At 45.7% G+C, this 19607-nt stretch overlaps 1 protein-coding gene across 1 annotated transcript in view; it reads right to left on the minus strand.

Moving 5' to 3' along the window:
- The window catches only part of ZCCHC7 (zinc finger, CCHC domain containing 7), a 106793-nt gene that overhangs the window by 35281 nt on the left and 51905 nt on the right, over positions 1–19607 (minus strand). Inside the window, exon 2 of the mRNA XM_010005526.1 lies at positions 234–277. Within this exon, the coding sequence (XP_010003828.1) occupies positions 234–277 (44 nt within the window). The remainder of the gene's footprint in view (positions 1–233; positions 278–19607) is intronic.

Genomic DNA, 19607 nt, shown 5'->3' on the forward strand with positions numbered 1-19607 from the left:
GGAAGGGAAGGGCCGGGGCCCTCCCGGCGGAGCTGCTCGATTCCTGGCGTCTCCGCGGCTGTGCTGGGCCAGCGAGGGACCCTCCTGCTGCAGGAGAGCTGAGGCTCCTCCTGCCTTGGGAGACACTGCCCGGGGTGCCACACAAAAACCACAGGTGGGTTTCTCCACATCCTTTATCTTGCTCTGCTTGTTAATAAACACAAAAATCAGGAATTGTGGAAAAATGTGGTTACCTCTAAGTCTTTATTACAGATGGACCAGTCCACGTCACCTTCTCCTGAAAAACAAAAATAAAATTAATTATATTTAATTTATATTAGTATTTTTGTCATATACTCAGCATTGTGATTTCTGCAGTTATTGAAACTGGTAACAGCCTTTGAATTTACTAGAGCAGTGAAACTAGCTCCATCTTCAGTAAATTAAACCTACGAACCCGCTTGGCTACACATCCGATTCTCCTCAAAATCAGCACAGGTCCAACAATCAGGGGGACTTTTTTTGACACCACCGTCTTGTCCTTATCCCTGGGTATAAATTCAAGTAAGGATTTAATTTTTCAGAGGGTGGGACTGCAAAGCTTTCTGTTCCAGCCACTGGAATTACCTTCACCTGCACCCCTGGGGAAAGGCAGCTCCAGTCTGGAGGTTTGGGACACACAGAACAAGAAGTTAACACACAGCATAAAATACACTTTTCCTCTTTGCCAATTCACAAAACCTGTGTCTTCAGCACTGCCTCCTGACTGCTGCATGGCAAAATGGCTTTATGCATAACCGCAGCAACTAAGACTGTAAGCTGAGTAACTCTATCTCAAAACAGGGCTTGGTAATGTGCAATAAATCAGGACGACACACTGAATTATCAGCTGTCACACCACAGCCTTCTCACACACAGCCTTTGGACTGCCAGAAGTAAAAAGAAAACATCAAAACAGAAATAAAAGGCAATAAGCTAAAAGAACAAGGATGCAGTTACAGCTGTTTGAAAATTCTGCATGTCAACACTGTTTACTTCTCTCGCTGAGCAAAGACAGCTGCACCACCACAGCATCTTTTTCATCATTAAGGGAGGATTCATGTCAACAGACGTGTTCACCTTACCTACACTTTTACAGTAAGCCTTACAACTTGTGCGTAAATTAATCCTGTGTGTTTGCAGACTTTTTCATGCCAAGTGTTCCCTCCTGTTCCCTTAATCCAAATCTGAAGCAGCTACATGTGCTATTAACAAAAATCACACCATCAAGCTTTACAGAGTTGTAAAAAAAAGAGCCGTAAAATTTTACCAAACTGATTTTGATTGTACAACTCATTTCCAACAAATGGTAGGTGACTAGAAATTTAAATTATATGATCTAAAATATCATGTCTAACCCTTCGTTTCCTGAAAAAGTCAGTAATTTCAGCTGGAGTGTAACACAATATCTGGGTACAAGGTATGTCACTCAACATACAATGGGTGGTTCAGAACATGATAGCTGCTTGCTGCTGTTCCTCATCCAGAAGTTGGGGCTCGTGCTGTCTGCTCTGATTTCAACAGCATTCTGAAGTATTTTTATTTTCAACACTCATCAACGCTGACAATCTAATGGCCATCACAGAGACATTAGTAATTAATTAATTGCCCTATTTGTAAATTTATTTGAGTGCTGTGTCACACCTAACTCATGGTGTGCTCGGCAACCAGCACAGCCAGAGCTCAAAGGAGGATCCAGCAGATCCCTCACCCTGCATCACGCAGGGTAAGAAGTGATCACCAGAACGAGAGGTGGGTCCAGCCCTGCACCCCTGGAAACCCACCCCCCAGACCCTCGGCTCCCCACGGAGGGGGCAACAGGGCCAGTATCGCATCCGCATCCCGTGAGTCATGGGTTTGCCCCAGGGAAAATTAGAGCTTTTGGTCTCTAGTCATTATAAATAAAGAAGCGCACTGACATATCTGACTGCATTATTTATTACTTGCAAGCCTGTTAAAGAAATTCATTCATAAAGTAAATGATATTTGTAATTCAAAACTCTGCCCTGGCAATCAGTACTGCGAGTGTCTGCTTCACAGAAATGCACACGCGGGATGGTTGACAGGTTACAGATCAAAATTACCAGCAAATTAACTCCTGTTAATCATTAGGCATGTCCTTCCTGAGGACAAACCAACTAAGTTTCTCTTCTTCACTGTCAAAATCCCCTGCTGCACAGGGGAAAACCATGATAGAATGATTCACGTATTCCTAGTGCTAGAAACTAAAACTGCTCGAAACCGAAAATAAATACAAGAGCTGTGACACTGAATGAAATATTACAACAAAATCTTCCTTTGCTAAATATGTTTGGTTTTCTGAAAGTTAAGTCTCATTTGCAACAGAATGCAGGCTTTGTTTTTATTCACAACAAATTCTTCAGACCAAAATACATAGGCAGAGCCATGGTTCTGCAGCCCACTTGAGATCTTGCTGTAGAGACACAGAAAAAATCTGCAGTGATTTTTCTCATGGACCACAGTGTTTTGTCTGGCACCAAATCATTAAATAAATCACAAAACTCTGCTCTGGTTGGCAAAGAGCTCCTCAGCCCCCCTTAGTTGCCTGCTCTGGTGCATCAGCTTGTCCAGGGGCACTGTCCGTGCCCGGTGGCTGCAGAGACCCACTGCTCCAAGCAATGCCTGTGTAGGGCTGGAGGCTCCTTCTGGCCACGCTCTCCCTGCTCTGCAGCACCAGAAATCCCAGATGCCACCCGTGGCCCTCAGAGCCAGGCTGGGAGCCAGGCTGGCGGCCATGGCCCACAGCAGCTCCTCCTGGCTGCCCCGTGCTGCACCCACAAGCCCTGCTTTTTGTCAAAGCACAGACATCAAACACGTGTGCTAATTACTGAAAGTTTCCATATTTAGCAACGGCTGCCACAAAGGAAGGGTGCCACAACGGGCCACTGGTGCTTCAGGCCAGCACAACGTTGGAGCATTTCACCCTTTTTTCAGACACACCTGCACACACGGAGCATGAATTTCTGCCTTCAGGAGTGGGACTCTGACTACTTTATTTTCGCTCCTCTCAGCATCTTAGAAAAGCAGCAGTTCAAAAGCTATTCAGATCATCTCTGTCAAGACTTTCATCTGTTCCTGTGAGGAAGTTACACGCTCAAAGCTGACATTACTTGCAGGGTTCTGTGAGTTTTGACAGCGTATTGATAAAATCCCCCCAGAAACCCTTCAACAATTTGGGGCTTTTTTTTTTTTCCTTTCTCAACTTTATTTGTTAAAACCAATCCCCTTTTCAAGATTATATTAATGCCTATACTTAACTAAAAAAAAAAACCAAACTACTTACTTTGCCACATAATTTCTTGTACTTACACTTTGAAATACTCTTTTCTCTGAAATTGCAGAAGTAGGAAGAAGAGAAAGGAAAGAAGAATCCAGAGAAAGCAACAGACAGGATGCCAAAGATACATCATTTAGATGAAAATGGAAGGTCTGTGCAAGGTTTTTTTCTTTTATAAAGAATTACACTTCAGCTGTTCTGTTCCCCTGTACAATAGGTTGAATGGTGAGCAACAGCTTTGCTTTCATTTAAAGAAAAATTTTGCAAGATCATTGAGATTCACATGTATCCCTCCACCTGCCTGAAAACGTAAATTTCCGAGCATGGCTCCTGCTGCAGCCAGATTTAGGACCCCTGTTCAGTGTGCGTTCAAGCCTTCCCTCTTTCCTTCCAGAGGGGCAGAGGAGGGGAGGAGGGCGAACCGGGACCAGCAGTCAAAACCTGGAATTGCCCGGAGGAACAGAACAAAACACAGAACAAAAATCTGACTCAAAAGGAACAATAACTGCTCAGGAGATTTCCTTCTCTGCTGTGCCCCCGCGGCCCAGCAGCCTTCCCCAGCCAGGCAGGGCACCCTGCAGGGAGGGTGCTCCCCCCAGCCAAAGTCATACTTTTATTTCATCCCTCAGAGCTGGGAGAAAAGACCTCCCTGCTCTCCACGCAGGTTCACCCTGCCCTGCAAAGGCTTATTTCACTCCCTCATTTAATAACACGGAGAAGCTGTAGAGCCTGGACCGCCAGCTTTGAAAATACAACACTGAATTTTCTAAAAGGGGAAGGGAAGCCGTGCTTCCTCCTCCTCCTAATTGGAATATGCACGCAAGCATGTATTTTATTTAGTTTATTTTATGATTAATTCACTGAAACAGGATGGTTCAAGCTGTGACGGCATGATATGAGGCCTGAAGGGCAAATATATTTCAAAGTTGGGCTTTAAAAATTGGATTTTGACCGCTAATTAATGTAGAACATAACAGAATACAGAACTCTAATTACTTTCTACTTACATTCTACTGTAAGATGTCCATGGCAAGGACTGTTTCAGACCTATCTCTCTGACCAATACTTGGCATGTTAGACAGAGCTTCTGTCTGCTACTGCAGTAACAGATCATGATAAGCCTTAAACCACTAAAAATTATCTGGATCTCTAAGAATTTCACATTGTGACACTTTACATGTATCTGTTTGCACCAAAGTGATTTAAATCTTATTGAAATAATGTGCTTTGCACTTCTTGTGTGGCCCTTGTTCCAAAGCACATGGAATGTAAGTTTGAAGTGGGAACAGCCCAGCCATGTCCCAGGGCTGGAACCAAGATTCCCTCCTGACGTCTGATTCTGCAAACCACAGGGATCCAGGTTCCTATGCACTAGGATGCACTGCACATCCTTCTGTTCCGGGAGGGTGTGTTCCAACCACCCACACCTATATCCGTGGTGTCTGCATATGCATCACACACATTTGTGTCACCAGAAGGTTTTGAAGCAGACAATGTCTGGGTGTCCCTGAGCTGCCTGGAGCTCCCGTGCCGTGCTGCTCCGACACGTCGCCCTGCAGGGAGGGCACCACGGGTCACCCCAGCCCGGCAGCCACGGACCCACACCAGGACCCTCTGGGGTCTCACAGGTCCAGCTCCATCCCAACGGGGACACCCCTCTGCAGGGCACCAGGCTGGGAGGTTCTGCAGTGGGTGAAGCTCCCCTGCATCTCCCAGTCCCCCCGAGGGAGCCCCCGCAGAGGGAATGAAATCAACTGCCAGATACTCTGTTTGTCCACTTCGAGGGATTTCCCATCTTTGCTTTGCTGAGGAAAAGGTGATTTACCTAAAAATGAGACACCTGCTGCTATGATGGATTACATGTCAATACTTCTTTAATGCAACTTTACAAGAGACCCATAAATGCCCACAGAGAAACCAGTCACTGACACAAGCTCAACTGGTGGAATTTTCCCAAGGTAAGGAAAGACTCTCCCGGCTCTCTCCTCAGTATCTAGTATATACATGTGCAGCAATACATGTATTTTCTGTCAGTGAGAAAATACCTGCAATGTTTTACTTTTAGGAAGCATTATCTGCTCCAGCATGATGCTTTTGAAAACCACCACAAAACTGGAAAGGTGGCAGTGAAGAAACAACAAAACTCAACACAAATTGAAGGTAAGTTAAACACAAAAAGTTGAGTGAAGCAAAGGCAGTGCTGGCCAAGAGCATATACAATTAAAAAAACAACAAACCATACCTCTGAACAGTACTGCATAAGTGAAACAAATGAAACAAACAAACAAAACAAGACCTGTTAAGGTAACTTTAAGCAAATTTAAGCAGCCATAGGAAGGGATGAACCCTCTGTACCAGGGAACAGGCAGTGGCTGCGACGTGGCACTGAGAGCCCCAGCAGCACATTCAGAGCTGCTCTGCTCAGGAAGACTCAAAGGTCTTGAGGTTTAATGCATGTGAATTAAGAGTATTTAAGCAAGCAGAAACCTTCGATATTTAAAGCAGACATTAAGGAGTACAAAAATAATGTACTGCCTCCTTTCACCCAGGGCCAGGCAGCCAGAGCTGTGTTCCAGCTGTGCCTTCTCTGTGCAGCTGAGCTGCTGCTCAACTACCCTGACCACGAATCCTGCACGTTCTCCCAGGTGGGTGCCCTCCCCAGCCCACCTCAGCTCCACCTGCTCCTGCAGCCACAGGTGGGCAAGATGCTTCACGCTGTAAGCAGGAAAGGAAATGGGCAGTGAGCAGAGCAAAAGGCAAGGCAGGTCTGTAAATCGTATTGTTGAGGAATATCTGCACTCCCACGCTGCTGAAATGCACAGACCTGGTAAAACACAAATGCATAGTGGGCCTTTTCCACTGTGTAAGTACAGACAACTGTTTTCTGTCCCATGCTGCAAACACTGCTCCTTTAGTCCCGACCACTGCTAGTAATGTTAATTCACAAATCTCGGCGGCTCATGATTTTCAAAGCTTAGCACAACATTTGCAGAACAAAGTAGGTTTTTCTCTCTTTTTGGTGGGTACAAGTATGGGGACCACAGGAACAGTTAAATTCATGGCATGGTTGGTCTACCACACAGTCGGGGGAATTCTTTAAATAGAGCCTGTCACTCTCTTTGCCCATCAATGGGATTTCCTTCTCAAACTGCTGATTCGTTCAGGTACACAACAGAGGAAATTTCAGTTAACCTTTGTTTCACCCCGGGGAAAAATCTGTCTGAAAAGTATAAAATGAATAGATTAAAAAAAAAGAAAGAAAAAAAGAAAGAAAAGCTGCAGGGTTATTCTTCCTAGTGTTCACAGCAGTCAAAGTTAAACAGAGAAAAGGAGGCAAACATGAACATTTTATTCCCACCGAAGAATAAGGTATAATATATGATTTAGAAATTCCATTGTCTATACTGTGATTTCTAATTTAGAGAAGGAAAGACTGAACACAAATCTATTGTTCTCACCGGGTGCATCAAGAATTCACTTTTTGACTATTTTGTATATGACTGAAAAAGGAATAATAGGCTACTCTGGAGAGAAAGCCTTTTTAGATATTTGATTAAGTTGTCTTAAATACCTTTTAGATTCAGTGATCCTTGGTGAAGAGAAAAATAATAAACGCTAACTCAGAATTACATGTGAAAATAGGCATACAGAGATAAAATCAAAAGTAATGAAATAAAAGGAAGTTTCAGGATAGATTACTGCAAAAAATGGCTTTAGACTGGTCTAAATTATTAATTAAAAAAACCCTGTTTAGAGATGGAATTATAATTTCAAAATAGGAATAATAATTTTCATTTTCTGGTGTCATTTGTCTGACAACACATCCATAGTGTTCACTCCAGTACCAAACTGAATGTTGCTGCAAACCTTCCCCAAACTCACCCTGGTGGGACTGGCTGTGGCAGAGCTTGGGCAGTGCAGACATGGACAACTGGAGGGTTTAGAGCCAGTGGAACCCTGAAATCCTGAGGGATCCTAGGATGCCAAGAATGGGTTCAGTAGCACTGCCTTCAGCACCAGCAGGACTCTTTCTGTGCTTCAGTGATGGTTACTGTGCAGCTGGTCTTCTCAGGGGCCACACAGACCTTCCTCGAAGGTCAAAAAGGGAAGTTGGAGGCTGTACAACCACCTTCATCTCTTCAGCAGCCCCTGAAGACCAGGATGAAACTTAGGTTCGACTTTCTTTTATGTTGATAACCTGGCCCATTGGGCACAGGCAAGTTAAAACATCCCAGTTCTGATGATTCCTTCCCACCTTCAAGGTCAGAACAGTGATGCAGAAGAGGAACAATTCTTGGAACACAGTGGGAGCCACCATGAGGTGTCCAGGACCAGCAGACCCAGGGTGGCCACACTGCAGCAGTTCAGAAGGCACCAGTTCTCACTGCTCTCACCTTCTCCTGATGGCACTCAAGTGGACTCTGCAGTGACTCACCCATCACACAAAACAGAGAAGAAAATAGAACAACTGGACATCATGGCTTGATTCTGATTTGGCACTTCTGCTGATCTAAAGAGAAGCACAACCAGACCCATACCATGGCTATAGCTCCTCCAGTTTTTGAACTATTACAATCACATGGTAGCTTCACAGGTATGAAAGAGAAAAACCCTCAACACTTCTATAGATCCAGTTGGAAAGGTGGTTGCCTTTGTACTAAGTTCAACTCTACCAACAAGGTTCACAGGTTTCAAAGTTAGTACAGAGCTCCAGTGTGATCAAGAGGAGTCTGACATGGCATCAGAACAAAATGCAAGAGAGAGTTTACACTGTTATTGCCTCCAGATGGAAGATGTCCCAAAAAGCCTGATCAAAACCAGGATGCAGGAGACTGCATTACTCTGAGAGCAGAAATGAATCTTGAGCTAAAGCTGTCTGGCAGACCTGGAAGAGGTGAAATCCTGTTGGATATATGACTAGCTCCTCTTTCCATAGTATCATAGAATAATTTTGGCTGGAAAAGCCCCTTAAGATCACCCAGCCCAACCATCCTCCCAGCCCTGCCAAGGCCACCCCTGCCCCATGTCCCTCAGCACCATCTCCAGGGCTTGGAAACCCCTCCAGGGATGGGGACTCCCCCCCTGCCCTGGGCAGCCTGGGCCAGGCCCTGACAACCCTTGCCAGGCAGGAATTGTTCCCCAGATCCAACCTCAACCTCCCCTGGCACAACTTGAGGCCGTTCCCTCCTGTCCCATCCCTTGTTCCCGGGGAGCAGAGCCCGACCCCCCTGGCTCCAACCCCCTCTCAGCAGCTGCAGAGCCAGCAGGTCTCCCCTCAGCCTCCTTTGCTCCAGGATCAGCACCCCCAGCTCCCTCAGCTGCTCCTCACAAGTTCTCCAGCCCCTTCTCCTTCTGCTCCAGCCCCTTCCCCAGCTCTGTGTCCCTTCTCTGGACACACTCCAGCCCCTTAATGTCCTTGTCCTCAGGAGCTCAGAACTCACCCCAGGATTCCACGTGCCCTCTCACTAGTGCCCATCACAGGAGAAAAATCTTCCTAAGGATTATAGCAAAGATGGAATAGGAAAGACATGCAGGAGGCTCCTGAAAAACATTATTACTGAAAGGAATACTTCTGCAATACAGGAAAATTAATTAATTTCACTAAATTAATGTCACTCCATGGTTATACAATAGATCTAAAGGTCTATCCAAGGAAACCTAGCCATTTGCCAGGTGTGAGGAATACAAACAGCCCCCTGAGCACTACAAAGCCCTCCACTTTAAGTCTTCTTCAAACTTGCAATTGCTGGAAAAACAGACACGAGAAGTGCTCCAGCAGCGTGGGCACCTTACAGCCTGTGGTGACAAAGCACTAATGGAGCTGAGGATGTGACAGCATCAAGTTGTTTTATGAGAAGAAAACTCAAATGTTACAACTCTGTTCTAATTTTGGTCTTCCTGGGCTTTTATGACCTTATTACTACACAGGCAGATTTTTTAGTCCATCCCAGAAGGCAGCATCACTAAGGAAGAGGCTGAAGGATCTGGAACATGGGCTCAGGTTGCCCAGGGAAGCTGTGGCTGCCCCATTCCTGGAAGTGTCCAAGGGCAGGTTGGATGGGGCTTGGAGCAAACTGGTCTGGTGGGAGGTGTTCCTGCCCATGCAGGGGTGGGACTGGATGGTCTTTGAGGTCCCCTCCCACCCATAGAATCATTCCATGATTTTATGACTCTATGAACTCAGCACCTTCTTCATGGTTTGTGAACCTGCAACAAGACAGTGAGGTGGCTCTTCTGAGAGACACTGTCACAAGAGATCAGAGGTTGTCCTGGCAAAGACAATCTGCTTTCCACCTGCCATGAAGCTCTGTGGGCACTTCAAACATAAAAGCACCAGACAGCACTAACAAGCTGTGCAGGCCTTTGAGATTCTTACTTCTTGAGAATGATCTTACATCGGGCTCTGAGGGGCAGAGATCAAAATGCAGCAAAGATCTCAAAAGAACACACTACCCTTCTGTTTCAGCCCTCATCTTCTGGCATACTTTGTTCCACACAACAAAGACATCCTTTTATTTGGAACAGAAACAACCAGGATGGACGACTTCTCAACATCATTCTTCTGCTCCTAACAGAAAACACAGCGTTTTCCAGCAACAAGTAATTTCCATACTAAGAGGCATGATTGTAATTGTGACTGGCTGAGGGAGTTTTGTCCTTGCAACCAGGACCACAGCAGGAAAGATGTCCCTGTCTTTCCTCTTTTTTCCAAAGAAAAGACAAAATGGTGGAAAGGAAATGTAGCCTCTATTTAAAACCAGGAAAAAAAAAATATTCTAAAGGAAAGATTCCCATTTTTGCCTATTTAAAAATTAATCAGTGGTGCAAGGAAACACAAAGCAGCCTTGATTCCATCTCTGCTCCTGCACATCCCTGCAGGTGCCCAGGGTGTGGAAGGCATTCCCCTGCAGTGCCAGAAGATAAGAGGTATTTTTTTCTACCGTCAATCAAGAAGATTGAAAATATTTTAAAATAGTGTTTACTTAGCATTTTTCTCATCCTTTTTTACATTTTATTTTGTGTGTGGTTTATAATGCACATAATGTATCAGCATGGTATTAAGTGCATATAATTTGTAAATAAATAAATGTCACAGTTTGACAATAAAGAAACAAAAATACATTAGGGGGGAATGTGCTCAAACATTTTTTACTGATAGGGGTGTGACCAAACACCAAGTTTGGAGACCACTGTGCTGCAGCTTCCACCCATGGCAAAGACTTGCCAATGAAAGCCAGTGGAGTCAATTTTCTCTACAAAAGCCTGTGATGGATCAAAAAATTCTAAGTCTCTCACACGGCGTTTTTCCCAGATCCTCAGACCCCGTGTTTAAAAGATCATGTATATTTAGTGCACACACTATCTTTCATTCTTTCAGAAGAAAAGCTGGAGTCCTTTGACTCTGGAGGAGGTTGCAGTGTAACCACAATTGACACTTGAACGGCTGGGTCAAAGTGCCTTACACAATACTGAAGAGGTATTTGTTTACACTTTGAGTATTTGTCCCAAAAGCAACACATCTCTTAATTATGCAACTGCAAATAAATAACAACTTTCTTCCAGATCTCGTAAATTTAAGCTCTCTAACAAGATAAGTTATGCAAACCATTGAGGTCCTTGATAACTGCACCCTTAAAATCACATCATCATGGAATGGTTTGGGTTGGAAGAGACCTTAAAATCGTCAGGTTCCAACCCCCCTGCATGGGCAGGGACACCTCTCACTACCAGGTTCCTTCAAGCCCCATCCAACCTGCTCTTGCACACTGCCAGGGATGGGGCAACCACAGCTTCCCTGGGCAGCTTCCCAAAGAAAGGGAAGTGTGTCAGGAATGACGTGGTGGCAGAAGGGGCTGTTCCCCCGGCCCCTGTGGAGGGTCTGGGGGTGCTGGGCTGTCTGGCCATGCACGGCGCTCGCACCCACAGCCCCAGGAGGGTCAAACATGGAGTCTGAGACAAGCCCAGGGTGACAGGGGCTGGAAGGCAGATGGCAAGGGTGCTCAAGAGCCCATGGGCTGACTAAGAATTTTACTGGGATTTCCCCTGAAACACTGACACCAAAAAGGAAGGACACCTGATTTTGAACTCCTGCCCCACCAGTGACAGGGTGTGTGTGTGAAAGAAGCCAGAGTAAGAGTCAGCCCTGCTCCCCTGACCTGTAATTACACAGCTGCAATTCCTGGGCTCTAAAGGCACTGCTAACCAAGGCTGGATAACCAACGACCATTAAACTAGACCCAGAGCTGCTGCTCGGGGTGGGTGGTTCATATATCTTGTGCTTGACTTCCAGCGCAGAGAGACTGAGCATAAACAGTTTGTGCTGGATGTGGTGAGTGCCCTGGTAACTGCACTGCAACCACTCTGAACTCAGGCTCAAAAGTGCTGCTTTATAATGTCCATGGGTTTTGTGGAAAAAAAAATGCAAGTTGTCCATTCAGATAAATATCCAAAGGTGAAGATGAACAGGAGCTCAAGGAAGCACTCGAATGGTTAAGCAGGACACCAACTCTGCTGGATGCTGTTCCCACAGCTGAGCTGCTGTGCTCAGGGCAGCTGGGACACCCAGAGCTCTCAAGTCTGTATTTGATTCTAAGCACTTAAATTCTGAGAGTTTAACAAGTTGCTGAAAGGGAACTGGACAACAGAAGTACTGAATAGTTCAGGTGCATGTAATTATTTTTTAAATAGCACTTTAAGACATTTAATAGCTCCTTTTCCTGACATTAACAAAACTGGAAGGTATAGTCTACCCCAACTCTTCCTACCAGAATTTAAGTACTGCAACTCTCAACTTTTTGCCATTCTTGTAGGAAACTGTTATGCACCTCATAATTTATTTATTTTTAGATTTAATTTATAATGTTATGTTTGATCAAAGCATTTTTTGTTTCAATGTTGATTTCAAACACTAACGTTCTTTAAAATATGCAGTTATTTAATTCAGCACAATAACTTCATGTGTGGGACAGAAACATTTGTATTAATCTGAGAAAGCTGAAACATATTTCAAGTTGTGATTTAAGTAATTCTTTTCTGAGTAATTTAACCAGTTTAGCTAACAAACCTCAAGTGAAAGTCCCTAGCACTGCTGTGGTGCAGTTATGATTCTACTGTGCAAACTTACTGGATATACTTCCCATGTTGCAAGTCAGGGCAATAATTTCAGTAATCCTTGGCTCAGGTTTTCCCCCTTCATCTAGAGAAGAGCAAGGGATGTCTGAGCTGGTGACTAAAGGGCCAGTTGCAAAGTGGAATGAGCTTCTACCTTGCAACACCCAGAAGCAACAGCTAGTTCCTATTGCTTAAAAAAATTATCAATGCCTCATTTAAAATGTGCAACCAACCAGATTTCCTGAGCAGTGTGGTAGCTCATTGCTCCTTTAAAAACAAATAATACAGACACCCTCTCCAACTCCCACCTCCTTTCACTGGGCTGCAAGCACAGAGGAAGGAGACAAGAAAGGCAACAAAAGTCACGTCAGATGCTCCCAACCCTTCCCAGGGATGGAGTGTGGGGTGGGAAGTGGAGCCACCTCGTGAGGATCCATCCCATCCCTGAGTCCTGAGGAGAGGGGAAGTGGAAACACCAGGGAAACAAGACAGGAGAAACTGTTGAACAGGGATGATGGCGTTAAGAGAGAACTTTGGAGAAGATCAACTAGACCCTGGAGGACAAGACAGGACTCACGCCCAGCCTGTGTCTGCAGAGGCCTCCAAGGATACAGCCCATCCCCTCTGACCCATCCAACAATGTCCACCCCCAGCAGGTCACATTTGGGGTGAGTTTGTCAGACGTTGCACCACCAAAAGCCCTGGCACACAAGGGGTCCACAGGCACCACTGTTGGCTTTGGTCCTGGATCAAGCCCCAGATGTCTTCACCCAAGCCCAGCAAGAACTGCAGGAGGTGTTTATGCTGGCAGAAGTGCTCAGAGCAGGGCCAGCACTGACCCTGCCAGTGAGGAACAGCCTTTCTCCGTGTCACTAGCAGAGCGGTACGGGCAGAAGTGGGAACGGCCCAAGACACACGGGCAAGGCCCGGGCACTGGAGCTGCTTAAACAGCCTGGTTCTGATGTGTGAGTTGTCACTGGGTTTGGCTTTGATGCCCAGTGCATGTGGCTTAGAAAAAAAACAATTCTAGCCAACACCATCATTATCAACCAAATAATATTCTTCCCATGGGCTCAGCTCCTAAAATGAAGACAAGAGCATGGGTAGGAAACTGCTGAGAGTTGCCACTGCTGTGTGGCAGGCAGGGCTGATCTAAGAACAACCCCAGATGATTTTATTTCCAGTCCTTGACACACCAGTGATAAAAGAATCCTGGGATGCTGGAGGCTGCCCCTCCTTTTACTGTGAGTCAGTGATTCAGGGGATCCAGCACGACTGAATTCAGACTCACATTTTGCATCTACTGCAAAAGTTTGAAAATCGTATACTAATTTTCAAGAAAATGTGAAGACAGTGTATTTGAAATGCATTATTTGTAGATTTGCTTTTGTCCATTCACATTCACATGAACACAATAGCTTGATGCTGCAGTAGGAAAAATGTGATCACATTGTTACTTAACAGCAGTGCAAAGGGAAGTGCAAGGGAAAGATAATGTGCAATTTGTTACCCAGTTAGACTCTTCAAATGATTTTATAAAATGAAAGTACAGTATGAAAGTAGAAAGCCACCTACTCAACGTTAATGTACCCAAGTAAACAAACTGTTCAAACAAAACATTACATCACTCACCAGCAGCACTCAACACCAAAGGAAATGTGTGACCAGCCACTGACCATCAGTCCAAGAGGGGAATGCACAACTAGCTTTCCTCTCCTGGAGATATGAAGAATAACGAATTATCTGGTTGCTTGGAAAGAACACATCCAAGGAGTTTTGCAGCACTCATCTCCTTTTTTGCCGTTGTCTCTGATGACATGGTCGTTGGATTACAAATCAGCCTCCAGCCTTCATTATTTCCATGTTTCATTAGAATGAAGTTTATACTTTGACTCCAAGCCTGCTTGCCTTGTTTAAAGTCCTGCAAAACCTTCCTTCCCGTCACAATCTCACAGGGCCTTAATGAGAACAACACACAAGCCTTCCACATACATTTTTACCCATAACACCACTCCCTGCCACACAAGAGCCCAAATAGCCCAGAGAAATGAGGGTGCGAGGAGCCCCGAACTGGGGTCACCCCTGCCACCCATCTCCATGGCACAGCTGGACCAGAGTGACCCTAGGGCAGCACAGCTGGATCTGTGTGACCCCAGGGCAGCACATCTCTCCCCAGGAGTGGCAGGGCCAGCAGCACAGCTGGGCTGGGCACGGGGGACATTGCAGGGTCTCAGCTCCAGGCAGCTGCTCCATCACCAGCTGATTTTCTCTGCTGCCCTCCTCTCTCTTTTGCTCAAGGCTTGCACTCATATTTTCACTTTCAAGCCTCATTTCACCTGAGACTGAAGGCATCGTTATCATCCTGAGCATCTACGGCTTAAGCAAAAACATCAGTGGGGTTCCCAGTTAAAAAAACCCCACCATTTTGTGAGGAACCCATTTTACCTATTTGTTCAGGGCAGAGAAGGTGCTGTAGCCATCCCCCTGGGTTACTTTGGACACAGTTTCCAAAGCTTTTGAACATCCCTGAAGGCTTTATTCATATTATTAATATAACCTCTTTTTTTTTTTTTTTTTTTCCTTTTTAATTAATTCAGCTATTTTTGCACTCACAGAAATTTTTAAAAATTAAGTTTCTGTAAACACAGTGTTATCTTAATAAGTTCAAATATTATTAGACTATTCCCCAGGGGAAGAAAAGCAATATGTTCTAAAGCAAGTGGCTGTATGTTTTGCAGAAGGTGGCTATTCTGAAATTAAGAAATGCAAATGATTCTACAGTTTATGTGCCTCAAAGTAAAAATAATGATATTAAATTTTGAAAAGGTAGCATAAGATATTGCTGCCTACGCAGGAGCAGGAGGATGCCAGGGGACCCGGAGCCCTCCTGGCTGGAAGGGTTTCCGTGGCACAGACTAGTGATCACAGGATGCTGGTGATACTCTGCAGTTACCCCTGGCAACCCTCCTCAACTGTAACGATGCTGCCCCACAATAGCTTTCTCTGGGCAGCTTTCTCTTCACTTAGCTGAATGCTTTGGGACCATCTGCGTCGGAAAGCATAAAAGGCCAGCCTGCCTGTGGGCCCGTCACTCTGAACACCACCTCTCTGACCCCGATTAAATACAACTTTCAATCCCTTTTGTCCTCCCTGTTGACTTCTCCTATTAAGGGAGCCCTTTGACAAAGAAAGCGGAAGAGTGGACTAAGTGCCCCCAAGAAAGGTGATGTCTGATACTGCTCAACACAAGGATTAGCAAGCCAATACATAACAAAAGCAAGCTTGGGGGAGGGGTAAAGAGGAAAAGAAAAAAACGGTTTTAGCCAGGTCTTTGACTAATTCAGTAGGTACACAGTTCAACAAATAGCTATACAAGAGGCCTGCTCCGAAAGAAACAACTAGTGGGGAACAATAATTTGAGGAGATACCTTTCAGCATCATGACACAAGGCCGTGACATTGACAAGAATGGTGGATATAATTTGCTACCTATGGTTTTTTTTAAACTGAATTGGGTGGAGAGGAAAGCCACCAAGAACACTCGAGAAGCTACTTAAAGACAGACTGCTTTCTACAGTAGGGTCTTGAAAAACATCTTAACCTCAGTCACCCAAGCTAACTTTAAAGGCAGTGGGGTAAAAAATCATGAATGACAAGAGCAACATGGGCTGGAAAAAACCTCAATTATTTGCCATGCAAGAGGTGATTACTTCCAAAGACGTGCACTACGAAGCTGTCTGCTTTTCGGAGGAATGTGCAGAGCATCTTTGCCAAAATATGCTCTAATTTCTCAACATTAGACATCAAAACAGTTCTAATTTCCTAATTTTTCTGCTCAACGAGAGTTGCAGGAGCAATGGGGTATCCTGGTCTAACAGTGGCTCCAGGAGCGCGGAAGCACCGGGAGCAGGAGGAGACCCAAGAGCCAACTGCTCCCACCATCCCTGCCCACCCTGAGAAGAAGGGTCCTGGCCAGCTGGGAGAGCAGGAACCTGGTGATGCCCCCTCAGGAGACAGAAAACATCATCAGCCCAGATGTGTTTCACAGGGCATGGAGCTGCAATTGTGAGGTGATCACCAGGAACAGCCCAGAAGTGCAGTGCAGGAGGTGCCTCCTCTGAAGAAGCTGAAGCCAAAGAGAAGGGGAATGGATGATCAGGAATTTTATTTCCAGAAAAAAGAGATCCTGAAACAGCACAAGTGACCAGAAAAGTGAAACAGCCAGAAATGAGCACACAAAATAAATCCTAAGAGAACTCCAGGGAGTTCTGGGAACAGACTTTATTTCTAACCCCCAGACTGGCAGTAGTTAGGCTGGGGAAGCACACAGTTCAGACTGACCCCTTTGAAAACGTCAAAATATGGCAAATCTACCCGGTAACATATTATGGAGGATTAAAGCACAACTGCTTGCCAGCACAGGTTTTTTACACTACAGCTTAACAACATCCTTCCTTTCTTTACATCAGCTCTGCCTCCCAAAGGTCTGAAGCTACATCCATGGCCCTTCCAGATGAGGACCGGAAGAGGCTTCCTCCAGAGCACGTCAGGAGCCCTTAATCTAGTGGTGTTTGTATAAAGCATCATGCTGTAAATCCTCTTCCTCTCAGTCCTCTTGGTGGGGCAAATCACTGCAAGGAGAAAATCTCTTCAGGGATTAAATAAAATTGGGCACATCATCCCAGCTGTGTTCCCTTCTCAGCCATCAGAAAAGTCTGATTTTGCTGTTTAGAACAACATCAACTATTGGCAGAGTTGTTCTCTATGTAAGTGTTCTAAATGTCCTCACTGAAGCTTGATCTCCAGAGGCATCAGCACTGCTGCCCCACCTGACCACTTCACCTAGCCTGCTCCTACCAATTCCAGTCAGGTTGTTGTATCTTATCTTGTTAAATAAGCAGCCAATCTTCAGGCTTCACTATGTGACCAAAACGTTCTTATCCTGCCTTTAACAGTCTCTCTGTATGGCATTTTAATGCAAAACTGCTGCTATAAACACAAGGCAGTGGGTTCTAACCCTGAACACTGGTTCTGCATTGAGAGGCAGAAATGGGATGAAAGCTTGTGGAATCAGCAAAAGCCTCTGTCTGCCACAGAGCAGCAACAACAGAAGATACAAAATCAGCAGTTTTTATGATGAAATTATGAGAGGTGACATGCCACTGGGATGGCTGAGGCTCTGGGATGGCTGTGGCACTGGGAAGGCTGTGGAACTGGGATGGCTGAGGTGAGCTGCAGGGTGCTGGTGGGACCTCAGAGGGCAGTGAGTAGCAGGAGGGGGCACAGCACAGTAGTTGTGGGTGGAAAAGCAGAAACATTTGTTCAGAATGTGCCAACTGACCCAGACAGGCCAGCAACCCTGCCTTTAAATAAAAGGGTTGAATTCCATTACAAGCCTCCTGGAGCAGCAGGGCCAGAGCTGCTCCAGCTGCCCTCTCCAGCTCCAGGACACAGGACACCATCCCACCACCTGCCCGGCCATACCACTCCCTGCAGCACCTGGTGTGCCTGCCAGGATGCCCAGCAGAGCATGGGGTGATGGGCAGCGGGGACAGAATCACAGATCACAGAGTCACCAGAGCTGGAAAAGACCTCTGAGACCATCAGGTCCAGCCTATGACCAACACCCCCACATCTCCAGACCAGGGCACCAAGTGCCAGCTCCAGCCTGTCCTTGGACACCTCCAGGGATGGTGCCTCCACCACTTCCCTGGGCAGTCCATCCCAGTGTCTGATCACCCTTTCCATGGGGAAGTGCTTCCTGATATCCCACCTAAACCTCCCTGGAGCAGCTTCAGGCCAGGCCCTCTCATCCTGTCACTGGTTGCCTGGGAGAAAAGCCCAGACCCCCTTGACCACAACCTCCCTTCAGGTGGTTGTAGAGAGTGAGAAGGTCCCCCCTGAGCCTCCTCTACTCCAGGCTAAACAAGCCCAGCTCCCTCAGCCTCTCCCTGTAAGACTTTCCCTCCGGGCACTTCACCAGCCTCGTTGTCTCCCCAGGACCTGTCCCAGCACCTCAAGATCCTTCTTGCAGTGAGGGGCCCAGAACTGCACCAGTGAGGCCTCCCCAGTGCTGAGCATGGGGAGAATCACATCCCTGCTCCTGCTGGCTATTCCTGACACAAGCCAGGATGCCATGGGTCTCCTGGGCCACCTGGCCACCCTGTTGGCCATCACATCCAGCTGAGACGCAGCAGAGCCAGGACCCACCGGCAGGAAAAGCTTCCTGACACAAGCCAGGATGCCATGGGTCTCCTGGGCCACCTGGCCACCCTGTTGGCCATCACATCCAGCTGAGACGCAGCAGAGCCAGGACCCACCGGCAGGAAAAGCTTGTGACACCCTTCCTCTGCAGGGCTCACAGCCACTGCTCGGGCCACTGGGGTCTTACTGACAGCTTTATCAACATTAACTGCACACCTTTTGTATTTCCCATTGAAATTTAACATTTTATTTGGCACAGTCAATTTGGTCTAGAGATGTACTTCCTTCTTCCTCTCTTTGTCTGTTTTGAAAGGGGGGCAAAAAACATCACTGAAGTCCCCAGATGGGAACCACTGAAAATTAGTATTTCTCTATGCACTCAAGAAAGTAATAGATGGGAACCTATTTCTAATAGTTTTACTTTCTGTGTTATCTGGAGAAAAACAGATTCATACATACAAAGTGGACTGTTTCAGAAGATAGTGCTAAGAAAAATGAAAGACTGTTCCAAAGTAAAAAGTGATTATTTCAGATGAAATTAGAAGCTCCAATGTCAACCCTACTGCCTGAATCAGCAAAAAATCAAAGCTTTGCACAGAATAGGAAATTGGAGATTTTCCTTAAATTTACATTTCTTTTTGCTGAGCACATTTTTGCTTGAACGTGAAAGAACTTCTTAGAGACACTCCTAGTTTCAGGCACTGCTTTTTGCTGCGGTGCTGTAAAATGCTGCTGCCTGGGCCTGGAATTCCTTTAGTACAATTGGAAGAATTTATTTATTAATGTCACAGAGGAGCCACAACAGCCCGCTTGGAAGCCAGTTATTTTAAAGACCTTATGTCTACAGATAATATAATCTACATGATTTTTAAAAAATTATTATTATTTTTTTAAATCAGAGCCCTTCATCTGTGTTGACACTGTCCAGCAGAAAACCCAAGGCCATTTAACCTGAAAATACAAATTGTAGTATATGC

Source organism: Chaetura pelagica, unplaced genomic scaffold (assembly GCF_000747805.2).
Source record: "Chaetura pelagica isolate M959 unplaced genomic scaffold, ChaPel_1.0 scaffold499, whole genome shotgun sequence".
Lineage (NCBI taxonomy): Eukaryota > Metazoa > Chordata > Aves > Apodiformes > Apodidae > Chaetura > Chaetura pelagica.